Here is a 26276-nt window from a genome sequence, read left to right on the forward strand (position 1 = left end):
TAGATATTCCTAGCACAGTGTAAGGGAAAGCAATTTTCTGGTAAGTGAGTCTTAGTTTTCTAGTGAGTTATTTAATTTATTGTGTAAGTATACATCCCAGGGAAAAAGTGATGTCCTATCATAAAATCAGACAGAAATCTAGTGAGCCTTTTATTATCTCCTTCTTAAGATATAGCTATATGATAAAATATGAACAATAACATTTTTATTCCTTATACTATATTGCTAAAGCTCATGTATCTGTAATGTAGTCAACATATTAAAAAACAAAAATGTGGGAAGTGAATGGAATTTTATCAAATTTTGCTTTTTGCTTTAGCTTCTAGAAGATTTTTTTTAAGCTTTTTATTTACTTAAATTTATTAACGTGAGGTTGGAATAAATATATTTCTAAATTTTTTTTAAGATTTTTAATTATTTATTTGATAGAGAGAGAGAGAGAGATCACAGATAGGCAGAGCAGCAGGCAGAGAGAGAGGGGGAAGCAGGCTCCCTACTGAGCAGAGAGCCCGATGTGGGGCTCGATCCCAGGACCCCGAGATCATGACCTGAGCCGAAGGCAGTGGCTTAACCCACTGAGCCACCCAGGCGCCCCTGGAATAAATATATTTCTATTAAATAAAGATAGTTAAGTTTTTTTTTAGGATACTTAAGTGTTGCAAACCCATCTATTATTATTAATATTTTCACTATAATGATAGGGGTTTTTTTGTTATAATGATAGTTTTTAAAATATAAAAGCGTATTTTAATTTTGTATACATGGCATCTATTTCTTTTTTTCCTTAGACTAGATAGTATTACGAGATGGGAGTTTGGGGAAAATGTGATCAGGAGTCTCTCTGAGTGTTCATGGGGACTATAAGGTCTGTTTTTGTGGGAGAACTTCACAATTTTTAGTTTAATAAATATTCCTGTTAAACAGATCTTCTGACTAAATTTGTTGATGTCATTTCTGTTTACTTTAGACTCTGTGACTGTACGTGAATAATTTATATTCTACTGATACATGGTTAACTAATGCCATATGACTGCCATCCTTCTGGGAACCTTAGAAAAACAAGGTGGATCTCTCATGAGGTTTTTTCACAGAGAAAACTATTCTGTTACTGTAAACAACCCAGGAACCTAAATGCATAATATATAATGTGTTGTGTTAGAGGAGGCCAATTAAAGATACTCTCAAGAAAGAAAACACAAAGTGTTTCTAGTTTTTCCTCTTATTAACAAGTACTTATTTGTACTTACAGTGCTGTACATGTTCAGAGAATGACAGAGTTAAGAAATAAGCTCAATTATTTTCATATATTTGAAGTTGTAGGGGAGGGAAAATTTCCTCTACTCTTTAAGGTCTTTGGGTGGACCTAAGAATAAAACTGATATAAGACAGATTCACAGTAGAAAAGCATACCATTTTTATTACATTTTTATGTGTATATGTGTATGTGTATATCTTCACAAGAGAATGAAGATCCAAAGAAGTGACCAGAGCAGAAAGCTCTTACACCTTTTTGATAAAGAAACAATAAATTTGTGAAGAATTGATAAGACAAAGGGGTTTAGGTTAGGGGCAGTACATTGTGGTGAAGGAATTAGGAAGGTAAGAGTTAGTATGACAGAGTTTGTATAGATTTGTCTTGGCCTTTCTTTGGTGATAAGAATATCTTCTTTCTGCCTGGTACAGGCAGGGCACTTTTCACATAGGAATTTTATCTCCTGATTTCAGGGATAAAAAGGAGGGTGAGAATGGCTTTCTTGCACTTGCTCCTTCTCAAAAGCATTTAATTCAAAATTACCAGTATGTCAAAGTAGCATATTTAGGGTTATAGAAATTTAGTGAGCTTTTCACTATCCTTAAAAAGTTTTTTTTTTCATTTTTGTGTAGCATATTTTATAAGGACGGTAAATTGAAGGCTGCAATGAAATGAAAAGTATTATTTCCTAGGTATATTCTGTTGTATATATTTTGTTTTATTCACAGGTGACAAAATAATTCAGTTCAGCATAGAGGAAACTTTATGAGTATATGCTTTTTCCTATTTTAAATATTTGCGTGTTTTCAACTTTGCCTTATTGGTATTAATCTGTACATACATAGAAGCAATAAAAATATTTCAAATTTAAATTGTGGAGTTATGAAAACTTTGTGGATCTGTAGTTAATTCTATAAACTAAGAAGCTTCTTTCCATAAACATTTTTTGGAAGTTAACAAGTTCTCAGGGATTGGTTCTAATTTTAATTTTTTCTCTTACTCTCTCATCAGGGTCTTAATAAATTATAACATGTCATAATAACCATATAGTTGAGAAGATCCATAAGAGTAGCAGTCTTTTGCTTAGGTAGTTCGTGGTAGAGAGAACATCATCTTTTAAATATGAAGAAATTAATTGCATAAATTGATGGACAAGTCAAATAGATCTGTTTGCTGATATAGTAGAAGCATGGAAGAGGGAATTAGTAGCTCTGGTGGGGAACATGTCTGATGATAGTAATGGCTTTAAAATTTTTTTGATTGTGGCCAATAGTAAGAAATGGATTTTACATTGCATTTGATGTGTGTATTGTGCATGTGTGTATGTTTATAAGAAATAGATTATGTATGTCAACAAGTATGTGTATTGTGTGTGTATGCATACTCATAAATTAAACATCCTTATCACGTGATACATTCTGATGTTTTTAAATATCTTTTTTTGCTGTTAAAAATGCTGTCTTGAACCTCTAAATTGATTTCATGTTCCCTATTTGCAGCAAACTGGACTTTAGGCTAAAGCCCTAAATATATGGCATATTATGGGTCCACATTGTCTTTTTCTCTCCACTTTGCTAGTCTTATCTTTTATCAGTCAACAGTCTCCTCCTCATGCTCTTGCCATATGCTTATACTTGTGTGTCTGTTTTTCCTTTTCTTCCATCTTTCCTCTCCAGTATTTATCATGCCCTCACCATGTATCAGGTGGTTTTGGGTGCTTTGTGTCCTTGCTCACAGTGCTCTTTTTGTCACTCTCCATAGCTTTTTGCTTAGCAAATTTTATTTATCTCTTAAGACTGAGGTCACCTCCTTTCTGAAATTTTTCCACAGATACCCAGTCTCTCCTTCCTCCTCCCATGCAGTAGAATTTACTGTTGATTATTTGTTCTTTGGAGGAGTGCTAAAAATTCTTAGCTGCCTGTAATATTTTATCAGAGATATTTGTTTATATTTCTCTCCTCCTCCCTACTAGACTGTAATCTTCTCAAGTGCAGAGACTTTTATTTGTCCGTTTTGTCACTGTAGCTTGATATGCTGTGTTTGATGTGTGGTAGATGTTTACTGCTGGTGATCAATGTGTGCTTTGTTATGTGATCGTCCCTTGATAGGAGAAAATGCATCCTCCCTCTAAAAAGAAAACAGTTGCTTTAATGAAACAAATTTTCTTTCTCACTGAGTAGGCAGTATAGGGGAGAAGATGAGGGCTGGTGATGATTGGGGGATGAAGGGGAGAGAGAAACTATCTTTTAAGATTCATTACTGTCCTCTTACCCCTGCTCTTAACCTTTCCATTTTAGGAATTTGTTGTCTTCCACTGCTGCCCCACTTTCAGGAGCCTCTTATATTTGATGTGTCTCCAAACAAGAAAGTACCAAAATCTGGGGTCTGGCGAGTCCTTAACCCCTTTGCCACAGCTGTGAAAGAAGGCTAATGTCTGTGACATGAGCAGTTATTTTTGAATACATTTTCCTATAGAATCATTGTTATAAGTTATAGATTGCTTTATATTGCCATTAGTATACTTAATGTACATTATGGATCAATTCTGATTTTGTGATTTATCTTGTAAACCTTTGCACATTTATAACATTAAGAGCATGTGTGCTGGGTTCCGAATAAGTAACTTCCAGAGTTTTTAGGCCTAACAGTTTTCTAATTTGGGTGTGACTTAGAATAAGTGATCTCAAATTACATCTAAAGAGTATTAAATTTTATTTATGTCATTTTAACAGTTATCTATAAATTTATACTTCTCAAACAATTACAGTTACTCTTGTGGTTGAACTTTCCATCCATATCAAATAAAACTCTAAGGAAAAATTGTCAGTTATTTTAAAATAATATTATAGTTCTACACATGCACATACATGCGTGAGTATAAGACTACTGCTATAGTTTACAGAGTAAATCCAGGCTGCTGATACTACCTTAATTCACTCTTCCAAGATACTATCTTAATACTAGAGCCATAGCATTTAAGTGGTATAATAAATACAGACTTATTTTATGGACCAAATAGTTTTGGATACTGTTTAGATTTCTGATACATTTCTATATAGGAATTTGGGTCTAATATGCTTTACTCAAACAATAGCACTAATTAAATAATACTTTGTAGTGTTCACATATTTAATATATATTTTTAAACAATAAAATTGCTTTATATACAAACATTAAATTTAAGGAAAAAATGTTAAAGTATATACCATGTAAATTTAATATTAACATGCTTCTTGTTTTGCCCCATTGTAGGCGTTAGAGCATAGGATCTTTTTTATTGATTTCCATTATTGATTTCATGTTCATGGTAAATGGATAATATTTTAGTAAGGTTATTATCCTCTTTTTGGGTTAGTGTCTTATTAAATAGAAGGATCTTGTATTACATTTTAATGAAAAGCATACTGTTGCTGTTATTACAGGTATGCAACCAGTTAATCTCCTTTATTTTTCTTATTATTTATAAGCTTTTAGTTTAATGAGCTCTTGTTTTGTTTGTTAGATATTTTTGGCTCTCATAAACCAAGTGTTCCCTGCAGAAGAAGACAGCAAAAAAGATGTGGAAGATAATTGTAAGTATCAGGTCAAGAAATAGTTCTCAGTGCAGTAAAGGAAGTTATCCTTCCAAAAAGTAAATTAGTGGTTTTATTACTAGGTATACTATACTGGTTCAGAAGAAATGTAGCCTTTTGATGTGAAGGTTCATGTGAATGGAGGAGCTCAAAAGTCCTGAATTCATTATTGTCTCACATTTGTACTTTGGTGAAAGAGTCTTGAATGTCCTTTTAAAGTGTTATTTCAGTTGTGTAAATGTGGGAAATGGTAATAATTTACTATGAAGTCTGAACCAAAAATCTCTTGTTAACAGTTTTGAAAGAGTTATTTTGAAGCTCATCTAGAATCAGAATTTGGAAGTTGAGTCAAGAGGGCCCATTTAATGTCACTGTTTAAAGGAAACAAACATTAAAAAAATGTATAGTAAGTACTAAATGAAAAGGATTTTAGAACCTTGTATTTTATCTTAGCCTTGTGAACAGGCTGTGTTTATTGTTACATTTTCAAGGTTAAGCAGTTTTATTTTTTATTTGGCAGTATTTTTCTTTAAAGATTTATTTGTTTTAGGGAGAGAGTGTGCAAGCTGGGGAAGGAACAGAAGGAAAGAGAGAAGGAGAGAAGCAGACTCCCTACTTAGCATGGAGCCCAAGACGGGGCTCTAAATGGGGTCAGTCTCATGCCCCTGATAGTGACCTGAGCTGAAATCAAGAGTTGGACAGTTAACCTGCTGAGCCACCCATGCACCCCTCTTTGGCATTGTTTGAGAATCAGGGGTATCATTAATTGGGTCTGACATCAAAAACTCTCCATTTAAAGAAGAAAGGGTCTCCCAGATGGTTTAGTGATTAAAGCGTGCATTTCTTGATATTGGGGTTGTGAGTTCAAGCCCCACAATGGGCGTAGAGAGTAACTAAAATCTTAAAAAAAGAAGAAAAAAGGTAAGAGAAAAGAATGTATTTTGTCCTTGTTGATTTTTCTCTGGAGTTCACATTTGAGTAAGTGTGTAAGGTCCCCATATGTGAATGGGACAGCATGGAGTAGTAGAATAATGGGAGAGCCAGGGACTCAGGGAGAACCTGAATTTTGATTCTGACTGCTGTTAGGAAACTGTGTGCCTGTGTCAATTTATCTCTCCTCTTTGAGCTTTTCACCTGTAAATTGGGAGTAATAATGTGTATATTGCATGTTTAGAGATGATATTTTTAAAATGTTTGGTGCAGTACCTGACCTCTAACAGTCTCTCAAGTGGTAGCTGTTGTTATTAGGTGTAGGAGATTGAGTAAAAGAAACATGTGGAGTTCCTTTCCAAAATTGCTGGAGAATTTGTCTTATGGGATAATATTTTTTTTTTAAAAGATTTTTTTATTTATTCATTTGACAGAGATCACAAGTAGGCAGAGAGACAGGCAGAGAGAGAGGAGGAAGCAGGCTCCCCACGAGCAGAGAGCCCGATGCGGGGCTCGATCCCAGGACCCTGGGATCATGACCTGAGCCGAAGGCAGAGGCTTTAACCCACTGAGCCACCCAGGCGCCCCTATGGGATAATATTTTTTTGAAGAGTAATCAGAACCAAAACAAAAAAAAAGAGAAAGAAAGAAACAAAAGAATGAGATTCTACAGTATTTAAAATCAGAGAAATGATTATTTTCTGTTAAAACTTGCTGGAACATTCAGAACTACAAATTAATCCTTTTCGTATATTAAAATAATACTTTTTTGTTTACATATCCACATGTAGCTAAACATAATAAATGGTTTTGAATTACTTTTAAACCATTTCTTAAATTAATATTTTAAAACATGATTGTATTATGTTCTCTGTGCTTCCTTTAAGTTAGAATTCCAAATCCCACAATATGTTCCCCTGAAAAACCTAATAATTTAAACCCATACTGACATGCGAATGACAGCTTACTCTTATTTCTTTACTTCCTTCCATACACACCCACAGCTTTATCAGGAATATCTGTTAACGAAACTAAATAAACCCCTATGTAGTGAAATATCTGCCAGTGGACACAAGGGTCTTCCTCTTAAATTGTACTACTCAAGCTATTTTATTTCATTAAGACTTGGAAAGGTAAATGGTATTTCAGAATGGTAGTTCAGAGGAATATGAGAGAAGGGGGAGTGGTTTAGCATTGTGTTTTGGATAAGAAAAAGTGACATGTAGATCAGGCTCTTGGGGTATGAAGGTGGAAGTAGTATAGGGATATAGAAAGGTTGGTGCCCAGAAGCCAGACTAGATATACTTCTGCTGCCTACCTTCTCCAGATCTTTCTCAATTCAAGGGAAAGATGCCTTTCAACTGTTAGGAGTCTTCACTCAGTAACTTCTTGTGTTCTGCCACAAATGGCAGTAGAAAATAGTGAGATGGGCACCTGGTAGCTCAGTTGGTTAAGCATCTGATTCCTGATTTCAGCTTAGGCCATGATTTTGGGGTTATGAGATCTAACCCCATGTTGGGTTCCACACTGGGCATTGAGCCTGCTTGGATTCTCTCTCTTCCTCTCCCTCCGCCCCTCCTGTCCCTTTTGTCTTTCTCTCTCTCTCTTAAAAGAAAGAAAAAAGAAAGAAAGACGAGAAAACAGTGACATGTGTGCTTGGAAAGTGAACTGGCTGCATTATATGACAGTAGAGGCATAAACAGTCTTTTTTGAGGTAGATATCATAGGAAACTCTTGTTTGACAGGACTGGTCTGTGGTAAGCACCATAAACAAAGTACAAAGAAGAAAGTAGTTCTAGTGGTGGTGGTGGTAGGGGAATTATCCTTTGTGAGATAATTTTTGAACAGACCTTAAAGTATGGGTAGATTTTTGACATACAGAGATATAGAGGTAGAGTCCAATGCATGAATATATTTGGGTTTGATAAGTAGTTTAGTCTGCCTGCAAGTTAGTTAGTAAAGGGAGTTATGGACAATTATATAAAAATTATATGAAAAGGTGAGTTGAATGCAGGTTTAATAAGGGCCTTGATTATCAGACTTGAATATGGATTTTGGTAGTTGATGGAGACTCACTGATGTTTTTTGAAGAGGAGAAAGATTTTTTTTTTTTAAGATTTTATTTATTTGACAATGAGAGAGAGAGAGATCACAAGTAGGCAGAGAGGCAGACAGAGAGAGGGGGAAGCAGGCTTCCCTCCAAGCAGAGAACCCAATGCGGGGCTCGATCCCTTGACCCTGAGGTCATGACCCAGGCCGAAGGCAGAGGTTTAACCCACTGAGCCACCCAGGCTCCCCGAAGAGGAGAGAGATTTAATTAGTGTTCTAGTTTAGTTAGATTTATGTGCTGAGTAGTCTGGATGAATTAGAGAAGAGAGAGAGTGCTAATAATAGAAACAAAGTGGTTGGGGAAAAAGAGTGGTTTTGTCTACTGTAGCATGTGGTAGAAATGGAGAAATGAAACCCAAGGGAGTGGAGGGCTAGGAGAGTCTATATTAGACTGGGAGAATAGAATAAGTCAGAGTATATTATACTATGATAATGTATGATACAATGTACGTTAACAATTTTATATATATATATATATATATATAATACTGCATATATATATATAGAGAGAGAGAGAGAGAGAATTGCACTCTGATGTATTAGTAGAGCAGATTTCAGAAAAACAAGATTTCTTTTTTTTTTTTTTTTTAAAGATTTTATTTATTTATTTGACAGACAGAGATCACAAGTAGGCAGAGAGGCAGGCAGAGAGAGAGAGGAAGGGAAGCAGGCTCCCTGCTGAGCAGAGAGCCCAACGCGGGGCTCGATCCCAGGATCCTGGGATCATGACCTGAGCCGAAGGCAGCGGCTTTAACCCACTGAGCCACCCAGGCGCCCCTCAGAAAAACAAGATTTCTACCCTGATTATATTGTTTAATTAGCTGCATGTGCTGGGTTAACACATATAATTTTTCTGGGACTCTTATTTCATATCAGATGTAAGGCACTGACTGAATGATCTCATGGTCCCTTCTCATTCTAAACTGTAAAATTCTGAGCATCTGATTTGATTGGTATAATCACTTTGTTGTATTGAAAGTATTAAAATCAGCACTCAAGTAGTACTTAATTTCCACTTGACTTGTATTCAACTTCTTAGCCAACTTTCATTAGTACGTACTCACCTGTAATCATTAGATGTACTCACCTTTTTGGAAATTCGTTGTTTAAAAATACCACTGTAACACATAAGTAAACTGGATATATTTTAAATTGGCCTCTGGGGTTTTACATGTCCCAGCGTTTTAAAAAGATGGAATTAAATCTAACCTAGCCAGGTGGATTTTAGCTTGGATCAGAGTGATTCAGATTAAGGTAGTATTGTTTTATTTTACTTTTCTTCTTCAAATATTTAGTGTTTTACAAATTTTATGTTTCAGGTTCACTGATGTATTTAAATGAAGCCACTCTTCTTCATAATATCAAAGTTCGATACAGTAAAGACAGAATTTATGTAAGTATTTTACAGATGATTTGGGGTTTTGTGGGGATAATTGTTTTAAATGCTGCTGTGTGGTTTTTGTCAAGCTTCAAATTTTCTAACAGGAAAATTTTATCTGAGCCTGTTGAATTGAGTGTGAACTCCATAAGGATAAGGATTTTTTTTCTAGTTTACTGCTCTGAACACTTAATGAATATTTGTGGAATGAAATAATGAATTCAGAACATCATCTAATATCTTTCCAACTTAACAAGTCCAATTTGGTTGTTTCAAAAAACACTAATTATTTGGGATTTTGATTTCTTATTTTTGGCATATATCTATAAATACATTTAGTTAATTCACTTTCCATATTATTCTGCAAAAAGTTAAGGTAACTTAAAAAGATAAAGAATGTATATTGAAATAAAAACTTTAGTGACAAAGAAATGTAAATTAAAATAGAAAGCAGTACCTGAGGAAATCTCAAAAACACTAAAACACTGATCATAGAGCCTAATAGTTGCAATATTTCATTAAACCTTATATAACTTACCTTATAAAACCAGAACATTAAAAAATGAAAGAAAGTGTTTTTAATATTAGTTAAGGTTTATACCACATTGTTCAGATGGACACTTAACTAGTATGTTTTAATTATAATTATTCATTGGGCATGTATGAGGTTTTATTCTAATATGACCTAGTTGTAGATTCCTTTGTTAGCTGGAGATAAATGTAGTTCTCCTGTTGTAAAGATGGGACTCCATTATTTTTGAAAGACGAAAACACATGGCTTCTTTGACTCTTCCCAGATCAAATGGCAGTCTTAATCTTTTATATCACTATCAATTTGCCTAATTATACTGACTTAATTCTGACTAAATTACCTTTAGTCTTTGCCATCTGTCCACATAGTGACAGCTGGGAAATAGAACTAGTCTTGTCTTTTTCAGGAGAGTTTACTTGCCGTCTTTCAATTGTATACAATATTAGTCTTCACTTTCTTTTTTGATTTTTTTTCAAAATCAACTGAACAGGATATATTTGGGTTGATATGTGGCTATTTTTGATAGGAAATATATTTAGAAGCAAAATTCACTCAATCAGCAGACTAATATTGAGAAGCTGCTGTATGCTAAATGCTGTTTTAGTTACCAAAATAATACACATTTTTTTTAAACTTGTTAAAACAATTGAACTGTGGTAATAAGTCATTAAAAGTTGATTTGGAGCTAACCAGGAAACATCACCTTTCAAATAGAAAAGGTCACTTTTTTTTCTGTACATGCCTTATATTACTTGGTGGTAGAGCACTCATATTTATTTTATTTTACTAAATTTCCTTTGTTGCAGTGTATTGCACATTACTGACTCTGACCATTAATAACTGGAGATTTATACGCATATTAGTTACACTTTCAAGAATATTAGTTGTCTTTTTTCACATTTAGTTGACCTACAAGTCTTTTCCTAAATTGCATGATTGATAAAAAAAAATTACCTGCTTTAGTTTTTGTTTTTCATGTATAATGTCTGTTATCACTCTGGAGTATTTTAGGGTTATTCCTAGATTTTTTTATCTTTATTTTCCTAAAATATGTATGCAGTTGGGCAAATGACCTCTGTTAGATTGTGACTGTCTGGCATCAGCTTCTGTTTGGAAAACCAGTATTTTCAAAGTTACCTGAGGCCATGATTGGTATGTTTTTTCCTAGCCAAATATGTCTTTTAGTTACAAAACTATTAAAAATCAGCAGTGCATAACTATAGTTATTATTACTATAACATATGGAAGAAATGGAAGCAGTTTGGAATAAGAGTTAAGATTTGATTTTTTTCTATTTCTCACCAACCAGAATTAACACTTTTCTTCCTTAGACTTAAGTAGAACAATAGTTAACTCAAATTTAACATTTTCATTTGTTACTAAAATCTCTGTTAGTTTCCTTTGTTTCCCATAGAAAGATTATTACCTGGAATTTAAGATTTTTTTTACTCCACTACAGTAAACATATTTGAGAGCATTCATTGAATTTTAGATTAGTAGTCTGAGAGTTCTTGGTTTCCGCATCATTTCCTTTCTACGACTAGGAACAGAAAAGAGAAAAATATGGTCCTGCCTGCCCTAGTTTGGCTGATAAACAACAACTAATTGCTAAACCACAACTCTTTTTCTACCCACAAGGAATTTTATAAATCCTATTGGTGCATTTTTCTGGTCTTTTAGAGCCACAGTTAAATTCCAAATTTAAAAGCAAACTGAAGTTGCTCATTAAACATTTAGCCTGTCAATATTGTAGGCAATGGTTCACATACGTTGTTTTGCAAAAATGTGGGACCAAGTGGTCACCAGAGCACTAAATTAATCCTTGGCTTTCAGTGATGGAGACTGGCCTAGAGGATCCTGTGAACTCTTTAAGCTCTTTAGTAACAGGGTAAATAAAGTAGTCCAGGTGAGGAATATAAATGACCAAGACTCAAGCTGTAGGAATAGAAGTAGGAGAGTAGAGTTCTTAAGTAGAGTCAACAAAGAAGGCTGATTGAAATAGAGGCTCAGACTCAGCCTCTTTCTCAATGTCTGTGGTGGCTTGGTGGTGATGCTGTGAACCAGGGGGCAGGAAGGAGCATATGGGAGGAGAGTGTGTTCTTTGAGGCAAAGGATAGTCAAGAGAGGTAATCTTGATTTTAGATCTGCTGAGTTTGAGGTGCATATCAGGGTGAGAAGTTGAAAGTATTTATTAAGAATTGGAGAAATATGGGTCCTGTAGAGTATATGTTTAGGGCTTGAAATGCAAATTTGGAAGTCCTAATTTATATAAAGAATTAAAGGTGTCTTATTTGCTGTATTTTCTTTCTCCCATGAGCCTTGTTTAGTTTTAGATTAAAATAGTAATTGGAAAATTTTATGTTCATGCTTTTCTGTTTAGACATATGTCGCCAACATTCTGATTGCAGTGAACCCATACTTTGACATACCTAAAATATATTCTTCAGAAACAATAAAGTCATATCAAGGAAAATCTCTTGGGACAATGCCACCTCATGTCTTTGCAATTGGTAAGTAATTTAATTTTTTCCTTATATTGTACAAATTTAATGTTTTTCTTTTGGATTAATAAAAGCTGTGAGTTGAATACATATTTTGTTGGCCTTTATCTATTTTGAATGTATCGCCATTATTTAGGAGCATGTATCTTACACAGGATGGAGAAGACTACTTTTGCAGCTAACTCATGGGGTAGTTGTACATCATTATATTTGTTAAATGTCTCTTTGTCTTCCTAAATATGTCCACCCATTTGAAAGTAGGATGTAATAAAAGCTGACCTAATGGTTCTTTTGACTCCTTGACACGATCAGCTCCATCTTAGTAGTGTCCTCCTTCATAGCTTTGAGGCCCAGGCCTTCCATCGTTATCCAGGTCATCACTTGTGAGGGTGTTGCTAAGGCTTAGATATGAGCCATAAGAGCAGACTTCTTCCCTACCTTATCTTGCATCAGGGCTCTATAAGTGTTAAGAATTAGAAATGATATATGCTTCTTATCTCTAAGGAATCCACGTGGGAAGACAGCAGTTTTTGCCTCAGCTTTTCTCTCATCTTTAGCTCTGAGGAACACAGAGATGGGTTTTTTTGACACACACACACCCCTACCATAGCTGGAGACTGCAAGTACAGAGATGTTAGTTAACCCTTTGGATCCAGACATAACCAGCAGTTAAATGATAACATGTTTTGTTAGTAGTTCTTAGTGTAGTCTGTTTCTCTTTGGGCCTTCTTTTCATGCCTATGTTTTGACCAAACCAGGTTTCACTTCCCAATTTGGCTGACTTGTGTACTAGATAGAGTGAATATGTCAGCCAAATCCAGTGCAATAGCGGATTGACTTTTGGTTCTGAGATGCTCTCACAGGCATTAGTATGTTTTGTATTAGCTAGAAAATGGTTCAAAATCCTTAGAACCTGAATATGACCAAGCTCATCACTGGAGAGAAATTATATGTTTAAAATGTAAATAGACTGACTTATTTTTAGTTGTTAACTGCTTAAAAAAAGTGTCTAGAATAGTATCATGAAAGGTGGGTGGAACAGATTGTTGATAAATTTTCCCCTTATCCTAACCCCTGGTCAGAAGGATGAATATACTCTTGCGTGTAGTTTCCATTTGGCCCAATACAGTAAAAACCATTTGTAAAGCTTCATTTGTATGGGTAGCACATGTGTGAAATGAAGAAATAGTTGCCTATAGAGCTAAATTGGTTAGGACCTAATTTTGAATTGAAACTGTTTTAATATAAGACCATTTAACAGAATCAAATTGTGCTCAACTTGTCTTTGTAATACTACTACTACCACACAGATTTTACAGTTATGAATTTTTGGTTGCCAGATTTCTTAATTGGTAGCTGTTACTTCTTGCTTTTCCTTCGGCCTTCATCTCCCTGGGACTTCAGTGTATATTGTATTATTATTATTATCATCATTATTATTATTGTATTGTATTATTATATTATATATATTATATGTATATTGAGCATTCTTTCTTTCTTTTTTTTTTTTTTTAAATCTTCTCCGGAATTAGGAAGAACTGAGCCACAGCTCATAATATGAAGACATTCTAGTACAAACATAAGAGTTGTTTATTTGGATTTCATATTACTTAGCTGTCAGCGTAATAAGATAGGACATTTAAAGTAAAAACTTTTAGAGATGTTCTGAACACTTTTGAATGATTTTATTTTAAAGTGTTACTATTTATAAACACATTTATCATTTAAGAGTAAGTGTTCTTTGATAATAAAACAACTTTGTATCATTTAGGAAATTTGTATTTAGTACACCTCTCATCATTAACGTGTTATTTTGACTCTAGCTGATAAGGCTTTTCGAGATATGAAGGTGCTTAAGATGAGTCAGTCTATCATCGTATCTGGAGAATCAGGAGCTGGCAAAACAGAAAATACAAAATTTGTTCTAAGGTGAGGCGTTTTTAGCTAACCTGGAATATTTTGAATAGGTTTATTTATTTTTTTTAATTTGTGGAAAAAATCTGTAGCATAACACTTAGCTGTTTAAACATTTCTCAGTGTATAGTTCAGTAGTATGAAGTATATTCACATTGTTTTTCAGCCAATCTCCAGAACTTTTTTTATCTAAAACTGAAACTCTCTGCCTGTTAAACAACTCCATTTCCCCCATCTCAGCCCATGCCAACTACCTTTCAGCTTTCCGCTTCTGATTTTGAGTACTCTGGTATCTCATATAAGTGAATCATACAGTATTTGTCTTTCTGTGACTGGCTTATCCCACTTGGCATAATGTCCTCAAGTTTTATCAATGTTGTATCATGTGTCACGATTTCTTTTTTTTTTAATTTTATTTTTTAATTTGAGACAGAGCAATCGCAAGAGAGGGAGGGAGAAGCAGACTCTCTGCTGAGCAGGGAGCCCGATACGGAATTCGATCCCAGGACCCTGAGACCATGACCTAAGCTGAAGGCAGAGGCTTAACTGACTGAGCCACTTAGGTGCCCCTTGATTTCCTTTTTAATGCTGCATAATATTCATTTTGTTTACCTAGTCATTCATCAGCAGGCACTTCAGTTACTTCTAAATCTTGGCTATTGGGAATAGTACTGCTGTGAACATGATATGAATAAAGAGATACAAATATCTCTTTTATTGAACAGGTTGACTTTGCATACTTTTGCATACTTTATTTTATTGTATTTCTTTAAAGATTTTATTTTGAATTTATTATTTATTATATTTTTTTAGAGAGGGAGAGTGGGGAGGGGGCAAAGGGAGAGGGAGAGATAGAATCCGGATCTCACAACCCTGAGATAACGACCTGGGCGAAAATCAAGAGTCAGATCTTAACTGACTGATCCACCCAGGTGCCCTAAAGATTTTATTGTAAGTAATATCTATACCCAACATGAAGTTCAGACCCACAACCCTGAGATCAAGAGTTGTATGCTCTATCGACTGAGCCAGCAGGGTGCCCAGTGCATACTTTATGACATAGTTTGAAATGGTAGGTTCTATCCCTTTTAAAAACAGACACCTTATGTGGAAGCTAAGCTATAGATTGTTGAAAACTAGTTCTGACATATTCTTCTTATGAGGATCCTAGAGGAGACCCATGCTAGTCAACCTTTACATTCTGTTCTCAGTATTCCTGCTGTGAGTGTGGTTGAAACCATTTTTTACCTTAAGCTTATGAGAGTTGGCCTTCTAATTCTATCTATTCTAATTCTATCATAACCCTGTCTCAGTGTATCCCCTTTGTGGCCATCAAATTAAATTCCACACTTTGTTTATAATCATTGCATTATAAATACGGAAGGAACCCTAGCACTCATTAGTTTAGTTCCTTCAGTTTACATACTTCAGTTAACTTAGGAAAGTTAAATCTAGTGTTGAAGCTACTGGTAGGACCAGTGCATTCTGAATTCTCACCAGTATTATTCCCACTAACACAGTCTTAGCCAATTGCTGGTGGGTCCCTTCTTGACATTTTCTATTTTTTTATGCAGATGTATGCTATTCAGTTATTTATATAAAATTAATTTAGAAGTTTGTTATTGTGCATTATGTATATGCAATTCTGATTAAATGAGTGCTTCCTAATACTCTGGGAATTCTAAATGGTTCAATTTCTTACTTCTCTTCTGTATGTAAGAGTCATATGGTGAGTCTATAGTTTATATACAGCTTTGAAAATGAACAAATAATTTAGAAACTGTAAACTTATAATACAAACTTATGTTCTAAGTTAAAGATTACTTTTTGTTCTGAAATGTTCCGGGAAAATAGTTGTTCAATTACATTTAATCTTTGGCTAAAACAACATGAAGAGTGGTAATTTCCTTGTTGTTCCGTGGCAAATTACCTTGTTTTCTCTAACCATATAAATTGAATTAATATGCTATCACAGAAGACTTTGGAATCTTATATAGACAATGAATATTCTTGTGTAAAATGTGTGGCATCTTTAAAACCAAATAGTTGGTTAAATTCAGAATATTTCCAAAAACAGTTTAAAAATAATGCTGATTTTGATGTTCAAGGTAATCCAAATTGCATTTCAAGTGTTTAAAATGCTGTAACAGGCATCTGGGTGGCTCATTTGGTTAAGTGTCCAACTCTTGATTTTGGCTCAAGTCCTGATCTCAGGGTTGTGAGATCGAGCCCGAGGTTAGGCTCCACACTGAGCACGGAGCCTTCTTAAGATTCTCTCTGCCCCCAGTGGTGTCAGGCTCTGTGCTCAGTGGGGAGTCTGCTTGAGGATTCTCTCTCTCCTTCTGCCCTTACGCCCCGCTTTGTTTTCTCTCCCTCTCTCTCTCTCTCAAATCTTAAAAAAAGAAAGGGATAGCAGAATAGTTGCATTTAAATATAAATTTGTAAATTTTAAATGACTAGTTACAGAGATGATCCTGGTTTAAATTTTACATGTATTAAATAATACTAAAATTTCAACTATGGGTCGCCTGGGTGACTGAGTCAGTCGGTTAAGGGTCTGCCTTCAGCTCAGGTCATGATCCTGGGGTCCTGGGATTGAGTCCCATATCGGGCTCCCTGCTCAGTGGGGAGTCTGTTTCCCTTTCTATTTCTGCCCCTCCCCCCCTTGGGTGTGCTTTCTCTCAAATCAATAATATCTTAAAAAAATAAAGTTACAATTATAATGTGTACAGTGTTGTTGTCATGTAAATTTTTTTATCCTATATTTTAAACAGATATTTGACTGAATCCTATGGAACAGGTCAAGATATTGATGATAGAATTGTTGAAGGTATTGTTAATCTTTAAAATTTTTATTTTTTATTGTTAGATATATACTGAAATAAACTTGTGAGAATCCTCTAAGTGATCTGGAATGCTCTCCCAGAGATCCAAAAGACTCTTCCATCTTCTACAGATCTTTGCTGAGATATCTTTTGCTTTATTTAATGTCTGTTGTTTTCCCTCTCACCCCATGTAAGTGCTAAGAAGGCAGGGATTTTTATTTATTCCAGTCTCCTAGAATAGTGTCTGATACATGAAATATGACCCATAAGTATCTCTCAGGTGAATGAAATAAATACAGGAAGCTTTCTGGCCTCTTGTTTGTTTTGTTGACCTTGTTTTTTGCAAAGGAGAGAGGAAGAGGGTTATTTAGAATTAAAATGTTTTTTTGAGGGGAAATTTTAATGACTTAGTACAGTTGGAAGGCAGGAGTCTGTAAATTGATTTCCTGAAGTTCAGTACTTGCATACCCCTTAGAACGTTTTCTTACACCCCGTTTGGAGACTGCTGGTCTAGTCAACCACCAGGTTGAATCCACACCACACTCCTCCTGCATCATAGATTCCTTTCTGCTCCCCACACTTACATTCTTGTTTCCCTGTAATTTGTTCTCTGTTTGGAAGTTGGGATGATCTCTTTTGCTTTTAGTCTTTTAACAGCTTCATATTTCTCTCAAGATAAAGCTGTAAATCTGTAACACAGAAAGTGAGAGAAAGTTCTGGGTGGGCTAGGGCAGTGGCTGCATATGTGGTTGGCCTGTAGACAAGCCAGAGACGGAAAAGGGAGAAGGTAAAACCTACCCATGGATTGTAAGCATGAGAGCTGAAGTGGGGCTATGACTGTCAAAATTGTCTCTGACTTCTCACCAGGCGGGAGAGGAGGGATCTAGTTCCTGAGGTACCAAATGAGATAACTCTCTTCTCATAATGATGATGAAATTAACATGTGTAAGATGTGTTATGCATTGTGTGGTTTGCTGAATATCTTTTCCTAATTTAAATCCCCGTAGAATGAGGTAGGTACAATTTTATCCCTACAGTACAGATTAAAAACTGAGGTAAAAAAAACTTTAAGCGGCTTGTTAAAGAGCATATAGCTCATCAGCTGTGGAAATGGGATATAATAAATTCAGGCACCTTAACTATGTGCTATACTAAGAGCATATTTTAACACTGTTACTATTTTAAAGAAAAATTTCAGTTGAACAAAAATTTATTAAGGTCCTTCTGTGTTCATGCATTTTGATAAATCACAGCTAGCAAATGTTGTGTATATTTTTTCACACTTATGTGAAATATACATGTAGATGAACATAAACACTCTAATAAACATTTTTATAAAGTTTGCATCAGTGAAGTTTTTCATGTTTCTTGATATAAATTTATAGTTTTACTTACAGTTCTCATTGTGGTATTACAACACACCCAGGTGTGAAGATCTCATAAGTAATGCTTTATTCACTATAAAGTACCTCACTTTAATGAGGGAATAACCTTTTAAAATTGAATAAATAAATAAACAAATTATGGACTAATTCAATAAAGTACTAATTAGTATTCTGATTTGTTTCCTTGAGGTACAAACTTACTTGCAAATTGGATATAAACCTGGTTCCTTCTGTGAGAATGTGGTGTATGTATACATAGTGTGCTATAGTTGAGAAAAGTTGGAAAGTATTATTCCAAACGTTTCAGTGGAGGGTAGTAGATGTTAACTAGCAGAACATAGAAATCATTTGATGCCATTTTTAATTGAAGATTGGTTGTTGGTTTTAGAATGAGTACATCAGTAGCATTACGGTAATCTTCTGATAGGCTGTTATCCTAATTTTGGATATTTTACTTAATATATTAGATACTTCAGCAAAAACTAGTAATCACCAGTAAAGGAGTTGGGGAGACCTGTAATTGAGTTCCCTTTTGGCTGGAAGCTAGTCATGTGGCTTTTCACAAGTCAGTTGACTTTGTTAACCCATCAGAAAGGTTAGGTATATATGCAAACTTTTGTTTCAGTTTTAATATTTTCTTACTTTTTTTGGCAAATGAAACAACTGGAGAGTAATATTTAAAAGGGTTTGGATACATGTTAAGCTTTCTACTGTGGATAGAATAAGAGAGATAAACTTTAAAAGATTTCATAAGAAAATTCTAGTAATAAACATTGTGAAGCAATTTATGAGGTTGCAGATAGAAAATATATAATATTGGCACTAATCTGGGATGTTTATAGTTGAGACTGGTGAGTATAAGAATAGACTCTAATGGGGAGCCTGGGTGCTCAGTTGGTTGTGATCGACTCTTGATCTCCACTCAGGTCTGATCTCAGGGTTGTGAGTTCAAGCTCTGCATTGGGCTCCACACCTAGTGTGGAGTACTTAAAAACAACACAAAAGAAAACAAACAATAGACTCTAATAAACCTTTTTTAGTCATATGGTGTGTATACATTATTATAAGATAAAAACAATTAAAATTTTACATTTGTTTATTGGGAGTTTATTTTCATTAAAAATATTTTTATTAAGTTTTTAATTTTAATTCCACTGTAATTAACATACAGTGTTATATTAATTTCAGGTATAAAATAACGGTGATTCAGCAACTCTGTACATCATTACTCAGTGCTTATCATGATAAGTGTACTCTTTAATCCTCTTCACTTATTTTATCCATCCCCCTATCCACCTCCTCTCTGATTTTTTTTTTTTTAAGATCTTATTTATTTATTTGATAGAGACACAGCAAGAAAGGGAACACAAGCTGCGGGAGTGGGAGAGGGAAAAGCAGGCTTCCTGCTGAGCAGGGAGCCTGATGTGGGGCTCGATCCCAGGACCCTGGAATCATGACCTAAGCCAAAGGCAGCCACTTAATGACTGAGCCACCCACGTGCCCCTGATATGGTTTGTTTTAAATGAGTACCCTCAAAAGTTATTTTTTTTTTTTCAACAAGAACATTTTTTATTGAAGCATACATCAGGAACCATGGTTCTAAAATATAAATATAATATATTCCATCCAAGAAAAATAGAATACACATTTCTTTAAGTACACAGAAGGCTCCCTGACTAAATCACATAGAAAGAGACATGGCAATTATTACAAATTTAGGAAGACTGACGTCATACCAAGTATATTCTCCAACCAAAATGGTACAAGACTAGAGATAAAACAAGGCTGGAAAATCTACAATGTAAATATTACATATTTAATGGTAAATATTAAATAACATACTACTGTACAAGCAATGGACCAAATAAGAAATCAAATGGTAAATCAAAATATGTCTCAAAACAAAGGAAAAAGAAAATACAATATTCCAGAATCTATGGAATGCAGCAAAAGCAGATGTTAGAGTGAAATTTATACTATAAATGCTTGTATTAAGAAAATAAATAACATTACACCATAAGGACCTAGAACAAGAATAAATTTAGGTGAAATGCTGGAATTTTGTAGAGGAACGAAATAACAAAGAAGAATCAGAAATAAATAAAACAGAGACAATAGCAGTATTATAACATGAAAGTAATGACCAGTTTTTCCAAAAAAGATAAAGTTGACACTACTTTAACTACATTAAGAAAAAAAAGGAGAAGTGGGGTACCTGGGTGGCTCAGAGGGGTAAGCCTCTGCCTTCACCTCAGGTCATGGTCCCAGCGTCCTGGGATTGAGCCCGCCCATCAGGCTCTCTTCTCAGCAGGGAGCCTGCTTCCCCCTCTCTCCCTGCCTGCTTGTGATCTCTCTTGCTGTCAAATAAATAAATAGAATCTTAAAAAAAAAAAAAAAAAGGAGAAGACTTGAAAACTAAAATGAGAAATGAAAAACAGTATGACAGATAACCCCAGAAATACATAGTGTGATAACAGATTACTATAAACAGTTATATACTAACAAATCAGATAACTTAGACAAAAACAGGATGATTCCTAAACACGCACAAGTTACCACAATTGAATCATGAATCTTGAATCCAAGAAATAGGAAATCTTCTTAGCCCAATAGAAAGAATGGAAATTGAATTAAAAATCTCCCAGCACAGAAAAGCCTAAGACCACATTGGCTTTGTGAATTCTACCAAAACATTAACAAAATAATAATAATGACAGTCTTTATCAAAGTCTTACAAATAATGGAATAGAGGGAACATATTCAGAATCATTTTATGAGACCAGTGCCACCCTGTCACCAAAGCAGGATAAAAACAATACAAGAACAAAAAAGTCTAGTTTGTCTGATAGAAGTATTGCTACTCTGACTTTTGTGTGATAAATGTTTCTCTACCCTTTCACTTTCAATCTGCATGTGTCTTTACATCTAAAATGAGTCTTTTGTAGGCTGGGATTTTAAAAACCATTGTTCTGAGGATCTTTTTTAGTCATTCTGTAACTTACATGTTAGATTTTGTTGGATGTACATGAAAATATTAAGTATGGAGGCTTTATTAATATATAAAATATTTTAGGAAAGTAAGTCAACTAATAACTTCTTGCGTGTATTTTGTTCACCAGGGGTTTGCTATTTACTCTATATTATAGTTCCTATTCCTTTAGGGCTGATGTACTTGTGAAAACCTTTAAATTTATAGGGAGTAATTTTTAAAGTTGAGTTCTAAATTTTGTAATCTAATGACTTTAAAATTTAGTCTTTCCTTTACCATTTACATTTTCTTTTTACATAATTTGAGTAGTTTCCCCATCTTCTGTACTTTACTAGGGCCGAATATAGTGGTAATCAATAGATATTTGAGGGATTTGACATTACATGTGAATTCCTTCATGGTAATATGTTTGAAAACATTTTTCTGTATTAATAAGGAAACATACTGTGCATATTGTTTTGTAATTTTCCTTCATGCTGTTTTTTTGATGAAATATTTTTATTTCTTTTTCAATAGCTAACCCACTCTTAGAAGCCTTTGGAAATGCAAAGACTGTTCGCAACAATAATAGCAGTAGATTTGGAAAATTTGTAGAAATACATTTCAATGAAAAGGTAAGTGAGAGTGAGTTTTGGGATGATATCTTTGGGAAGTGTTTGTGAAAAACACAAGGGTCTTGGGGCACGTGGATGGCTTAGTTGGTTAAATGTCCAACTCTTGATCTCAGTTCAGGTCTGGATCTCAGGGTCATGAGTTCAAGCCCCATATTGGGCTCTGCACTGGGTCTGGAGCCTACTTTTTTTCTTTAAAAAAAAAAAAAGAAAGAAAGAAAAAGAAAAACACAAGGGTCTTGACAGAACTGGTGCTGTCACTGAACTCATGGTAAATCCATTTGAGTTTCTCTCTTTACTTTAGCTAATTGGGAGAATATATATATTCAGTATGACCTTCATAAATATTGTAAGCTTACATTTATTTAGTTATCTTCTTTTTTTCCCTTTACTTGATAACTGTTACAACCTCTTTGATATAGACAAATGTTTATTAGAAGAATAATTCAACATTGGTAGGTTATACTTTCAGACCTTAAATGCAAAAATGTATTTTCTCTCTGTTTTGTTTTTCAGAGTTCAGTTGTTGGAGGATTTGTTTCACATTACCTTCTAGAGAAATCTAGAATCTGTGTTCAAGGCAAAGAGGAAAGGAATTATCATATCTTTTATAGGTTGTGTGCTGGTGCTTCTGAAGATATTAGGGAAAAACTTCATTTAAGCTCCCCGGATAATTTTCGGGTAGGTTGGATGAAAAGAAATTACTTAGAGTTTTTGCAAATTTAATTGATTTCAATTCTAAAACTTACTTTAATGGATTCTGATATCCAGTTGTATGTAGCTTATATTGCATCCAGTGTAACATGATAGAATGTAGGTCTCTATTGAGATTTACTGCTGAATTTATAATATAATACTATATGAAGAGATATGTAATCAGAAAGATAAAAGGATAGATGGGAAACCACTTATCAATTTAAACTCAATAAGAAATCTATAATAGTTCTGTTGTAATGCTACTTTTTAGAGTTATATTTGGCTTTAATTCAACAGTAAATATTTATTGCTTGCTTTTTTGGTACCAGGCAATGTGCCTAGGTGAAAAAGATGAGCAGTTCCTTTCATGAGCAACTTAGAATCTGGTGTGAAACACACACACACACACACACACACACACACACACGTACAAACACAAAGCCTGACTGATAGGTTGAAAGATTAAGAAAGAGATATGCATAGGATGCTGGGAATTTTGGAAAGACTTCAAGGAACAACTGAAGTTTGATCAGAATCCTGAAGGATTTTCAAGTGTTAACTAGAGAAAGAAAGATGCAAATAGTATTCCTACTAGATGCAAAAAGGTGAACAAAGAAAGGCAAGAAACAGCTTAAAGGGTAAGGCAGGAAATGGTGGGAGTTGAGGGTAGAAAGTTTGGTCTTCTGTAGTTAATAAGGAGCTATTGAAGGGATTTAAGTAGAAAGTTGGATAGGTCTGTGCTTACCTCTGGCTTTAAAACGGAAGGTATCTTGAAGAGGGTGGGGTAGGGAATGGATAGAAAATAGAAGTAGGGGTAAATTCGTTGGAAACCTTATGGCTATCACTGAAGTAAGTTACTTAGGGCCTGAATTTGGTGAGAGTATGGGATGTCCAAAATATTGGGAGGTAAAGTGATAGGAATTGGAGACTGAGTATGGTAGGGAGAAGGAGAAGTCTGGAATAATTTTCCAAATTTGACTAGGGTTACTGGGTAGATGTAAATACCACACGAGGGCCAGATGGAAGATTTGTGGCATATAGGTTGAGTTTAGTTTTGGAACTTATGATCACCTTAGGGAGAGGATTAGAAGATGGTTGGGTATCCTAATCTGAAGATTATTATTAGTGCTGTCATGATAGGTTTGGGAGATGTCAGTACTCTGGTAGTAGTTAAAACTATGACAGTGAGTAGATGAGATTGTCCAGAGAGATTGTATAATGTAGAAAAGCATGTGCCAGTATCCAGACTCTGGAGTTGAAGAGTATGGATGGTGAAGAGTTGCACAAGAAAGAAAGCCCAAGTGGGACTGTACGATAAGTACAAGGAAAATGAGGAGTGCCAAGAATCACAAGCTAATAGAGTTTCAAGAAGTGGTCAGACTGGAGATGGCTAGCGGTTTATAAATTCACAGCTAGGGAACAGTGTCCTTGTGAGGAATGTGCGGGATTATGAGAATGGGTAAGGAATGAAGTTTGAGTAAAGTTCTCCAGGTGATTCTGGATAATCCTCTTTGGGTAGGAGTTCTCCACACGAGAATCGTGACACATATTATATTTAATTATTGTTCTCTGTGTCTGTGTTTATGTTTGCAATTCAGCTTTTATTACTTCAGTCAGTTTCTTTTAATACGTATTTGGAAAACCTAAAACTACTGTTTTATAATGCTTTACAACTGTGCCTATTCATCTACTTCTACAATGTCTCACCTTCTCTAGAACTCATTAAATCAGTTGGAATTTGAAGTTAGTTGCTCACATTATAATCAGGAAGATAGCAGAGATACTTCTATACAATGATTTTTAGAAAAGGAGTATAAGTTACTATGAATCATATGAAATTTAATAATGAGGATGTGATGTTGTTGGCTCTGAGTTAATGGTAAAGTAATGTGACTATTCTTAATTTAGCATTTCTTTCTGTTTGGAGGCTTGAGAGCATATTATTTGTGTATCTTAGAATGTATAGCCTTTCCTGGCACAATGGCAGTCATCCTCGGAAGGTAGTTACTGAAATTCTTAATCAAGTTAGAGAGTTTCCTCCCTCTGTAATATGAACTGGGAGCCTTGATTTCTTCACTTCCCAGAGTTCTTATACTGGTTAGGAGGAGACTAGAGGAACAGTATTATCTTTCACCCAAATATATCTGCTGTCTTGGTTATTCCTCTCATGCATGCACATGCATATCTCTATATCCCTTCCCCCAAATGATTCTGCCTTCAGGTGACTTGAAAGTGTGTTGATAGTTTCATCAGGTTTTTCTGTGGATTAGTTTAGGTCTTCAGTTACAACTCATAGGTAAGGTCATAAAGACAAAGAATTCCAAAGTAGTGTTGAACAGTTCCAAAAAATTTTTTGTCACTACTTTGTCCAAAATAGTACATCAAGAATTATAGGGATACTATTTGAAAACATTTATAACTACTCATGTATTTTAGAAAATAAAAGGTTTAAAAGACTGCATTATTCAGATATTCAGCTATTTTTGCTTATGTTTTATGAGCATTTGTTATAGTCATGCAAAGATCCTTGAATAGAAATAAAACTTGGATAGAATGACAATGGATAGCAAGAATAGGTATAGTTTTCTAGTTACAGGGCAGTTGGAAAAAACAAGTAGTTGGTTTTAATACTATGTTTAGCTATCCAAAAGCCAAGTATTTTATAAAGCAATATAGGGTTGTGGAGATAAAAACCCTTGCTAGCAAAGAAAACATTTGTTTTGGCTTTATATGATTAAGCTACTATTATCTTACTAAGTAAAATAGTGTTTTTTGAAATAGTAAATTGAAATTACTTAACAATATTATTTCTCCCTCTCTTTTATTTTTTTCCTGAAGATTCGAAGGTGGAAAGAACAACTCATTGTATATCGTTTTCTGGTTTTCTCTGTATTTTAATATTTCATTATAATGGAGGTAGACAAATAAATGTATACCACCTAAATTAATATCGTCTAGAATGTTAATTTATTCCCAAATTATTCAAAATGTAATGTACATTTTAAAAAAGATTTTATTTATTTATTTGATAGAGATCACAAGTAGGCAGAGAGGCAGTCAGAGAGAGAAGGGGGGAAGCAGGCTCCCCGATGAGCAAAGAGCCCGATTTGGGGCTCGATCCCAGGACCCGGAGATCATGACCTGAGCTGAAGGCAGAGGCTTAACCCACTGAGCCACCCAGGCGCCCCTGTAATGTACATTTTTTTCATAGCATCTATATGATGTGTGGTGTATTTAATCTCAGAATTCATGCCATGGTGCAGTGGGATCATAGTGACCTGATTAAAGAGAAGCTGAGATGTTTAAAAACATTTTCTTTTCTTTCTTTTTTTTTTAAGATTTTATTTATTTATTTGACACAGAGAGAGTACTAACAGGGAGCAGCAGGGTGGGGGAGAGGGAGAAGCAGGCTCCGCACTGAGCCTGATGTGGGGCTCAATCCCAGGACCTGGGGCTCAATCCCAGGACCCTGGGATCATGACCTGAGCTGAAGACAGTCACTTAACTGACTGAGCCACCCAGGCACCCCTAAAAACATTTTCCATTTTGTTTGCTGTGTACTTCCTTCCTGACTATACCCCC

At 34.8% G+C, this 26276-nt stretch overlaps 1 protein-coding gene across 2 annotated transcripts in view; it reads left to right on the plus strand.

Annotated features, from left to right (window-relative positions):
• The window catches only part of LOC111147629 (myosin VI), a 151943-nt gene that overhangs the window by 56982 nt on the left and 68685 nt on the right, over window positions 1-26276 (plus strand). For both annotated transcript variants that reach the window (XM_022503813.1, XM_022503814.1), the window contains exons 3-9: window positions 4755-4824; window positions 9183-9256; window positions 12154-12283; window positions 14098-14203; window positions 16963-17018; window positions 21904-22001; window positions 22515-22679. In XM_022503813.1, coding sequence (XP_022359521.1) covers window positions 4755-4824; window positions 9183-9256; window positions 12154-12283; window positions 14098-14203; window positions 16963-17018; window positions 21904-22001; window positions 22515-22679 — 699 coding nt within the window. The remainder of the gene's footprint in view (window positions 1-4754; window positions 4825-9182; window positions 9257-12153; window positions 12284-14097; window positions 14204-16962; window positions 17019-21903; window positions 22002-22514; window positions 22680-26276) is intronic.

This window comes from Enhydra lutris, unplaced genomic scaffold (genome assembly GCF_002288905.1).
Source record: "Enhydra lutris kenyoni isolate GAN:26980312 unplaced genomic scaffold, ASM228890v2 scaffoldscaffold17, whole genome shotgun sequence".
Lineage (NCBI taxonomy): Eukaryota > Metazoa > Chordata > Mammalia > Carnivora > Mustelidae > Enhydra > Enhydra lutris.